Source organism: Silurus aristotelis, assembly GCF_946808225.1.
Source record: "Silurus aristotelis genome assembly, chromosome: 12".
Lineage (NCBI taxonomy): Eukaryota > Metazoa > Chordata > Actinopteri > Siluriformes > Siluridae > Silurus > Silurus aristotelis.
This window is the reverse complement of record NC_139585.1, coordinates 30002668-30005167: the sequence shown is the minus strand read 5'-3', so window position 1 is coordinate 30005167 and position 2500 is coordinate 30002668. Positions and strand designations below refer to the sequence as shown.

Here is a 2500-nt window from a genome sequence, read left to right as displayed (position 1 = left end):
TGCCTGCAGGGGGCGCACGTTTCAGAGCAGTCGCAGTGGCACTGCCTACATCGGGGGGATCTGTTCTCCTACACGTGGGGGAGGAGTCAATGAGGTACCTCCCCTAAATCACTACCTCACTCATTAACTCGTATACTGAACACACACACACACACACACACACACACACACACACACACAACTATATACTATGTACTACATACTAGCAATTTGGACATGGCGGTGAATCTCCTGCAGGTCCACCAGGGGTCAGTGTCGGGCCAAACCCTCATCTTCACTCTGTAACCGTTATTATTAGGTGTGTGTGTTGTACAAGGTGATGCAGAGAAATGGGAAATTTTGGAACTAGGAGTTGGCGATGCTGGGAAACGATGGTTTGCACTGGTTGTAAAATACGGTCAATAAATTTTGGACGAGAAAGGTGACGTGTTAAAGCGAATTTGATGAAATCCGTCTATCACGTGACTTTCGAATGAAATAATCCTCAGGTTAATGAATTGTGACCCCACTATGTAATGTTTTTCTGAGCAGTATGGAAACGTGGGCCCCATGGCCATCACACTGTGCCAGAGTCTGGGGCAGAACCTGGGCATGATGTGGAATAAAGACCGCGCCACCGCAGGTGAAACCCCTCGCCTCACTCAGCTCTACACTCACACGTTTCACACTGCTCACTCTGTGCCTCGAGACACGGCACGTCACACACACACGTTTCTGAGGACACCTATACAAGTCATCTCTCCAAAATACATCCTACCAGTCCTCCATACGTGATCACGATATCGAGCACAAGTTCCTGCATGACTTTGCTTCTCTATTCACCTTTCTTTGACCTACACACGACCTTCACATACATACGGTTAAATGTGTTTATTAGGAACGGCACAACGTTCTATAGGAAATTAAAGAATTCAATTAAAAATCTCCGTATTCTTTTATTATTATTTACGTTAATTCCAATGATGTTTCCGGGAACACTTTAGATTTTTATTTTTTTTAGTTGCCGATATGCATGTATCGAATTTATTCAAATTTTAATATGGTTTTATTTATTCAGTTTGTTCTAGAAGAAAGGTGACCTGTTTACTAATGTTTCAGTGTTTCTGTTTTTACCGTGTGTGTGTGTGTGTGTGTGTGTGTGTGTGTGTGTGTGTGTGTGTGTGTGTGTGTGTGTGTGTGTGTGTGTGTGTGTGTAACAGGAGACTGCAGATGTCCGGACCCTTGGCTCGGCTGTATTATGGAGGACACTGGGTAATCAGATGCCCTGATTTTATATTGTGTTCATTATTCTGTGTCTGTGATAATGTGTGTACATGTGTGTACATGTGTGTGTGTGTGTGTGTGTGTGTTTGTTGTGTTTGGGGTGTGTGTGTGTGTGTGTGTTACAGATATTACCTACCCAAGAAGTTCTCGCGCTGCAGCATAGACGAGTACGTACGATTTCTGCAGGACGGAGGAGGCAGCTGTCTGTTCAACAAACCCACAAAGGCCAGTACACACACACACACACACACACACACACACACACACACACATACATATATATATATATATATATATGCGCATCAAATCAGACTAGAGGACACACCAGGTACATCGTTTACACACTGCACACACACGTGTCCTCTGTATGAGACAAACTCAACAGTATGTAATTATGTTCCATCAATGTGCATTATGAGGACGTGCAGATGTGGACCCTCGAGTCTTACAGGCATCACTAACCTCATTCATCATCACTTCACACACTTCTGCATTTCAGTCCAATCAGAAACGAAGCTATTTTTAAAGTTAATAAATATATTTCTAAAATTAACACCACTGTAGACGACCCGGTCCTCATTCTGATTGAATGAATTCTACACACACACATGCACGCTCGCGCACACACACACACACACACACACACACACTGTTCTGATGTTTCATTTTCCAGCCAGATGTGGTTCTTCCCCAAACAGTTGCACAAATTCTTACACACAATTGTAATGAACCCCTTTGGATACATGAAATTTTCCTTTCATGTGAAGACCCAAACCTGTTCCAGCATGAAGAGCTGCTTTTTGTGGGTTAGACAATCTCTCTTCTGTAGAAGATCTCCTGCTATAGAGCTCCAACCCTACTGAACATGATGAATGTGACTGCTAACTGCACCCCAGGCCTCCTCATCAGTCCCTGACTTTACTGACGCCCCACTCGTGGCTGAATAAGCAGGTTTAAAGCCTCGACTTCAGCATGGAGTGAATATATTATGGATCAACTATAATATCCTCTGGATTTGGACTGTAATATCAACAGTCTACTACAGTGGATCAGGACTGCATTTAGGCGCTTATCACTGAACACCTCAACAGTGTAATGAATGAACCTATGGTGTTGAGATTCAGGTTTCCTTTTGTGCCTGGTTCCTCTTGGGGTTTTTCCTTCACCACTGACTCAGTCATTATGGATAAATTTAGTTATAAGGAAAAAACATTTTCATTCAGTTTTTTATTTTATC

General features: G+C 43.0%; 1 protein-coding gene across 4 annotated transcripts in view; it reads left to right on the top strand.

Moving 5' to 3' along the window:
* adam11 (ADAM metallopeptidase domain 11) overlaps positions 1-2500 on the top strand; it is a 26875-nt gene that overhangs the window by 17377 nt on the left and 6998 nt on the right. For all 4 annotated transcript variants that reach the window (XR_014536016.1, XM_083556268.1, XM_083556267.1 and 1 more), the window contains exons 12-15: positions 10-94; positions 532-622; positions 1200-1251; positions 1389-1488. Coding sequence is in view for 3 of the 4 variants with exons in the window: in XM_083556268.1 (XP_083412394.1) it covers positions 10-94; positions 532-622; positions 1200-1251; positions 1389-1488 (328 nt within the window). In the remaining variant the exon portion in view is untranslated. The remainder of the gene's footprint in view (positions 1-9; positions 95-531; positions 623-1199; positions 1252-1388; positions 1489-2500) is intronic.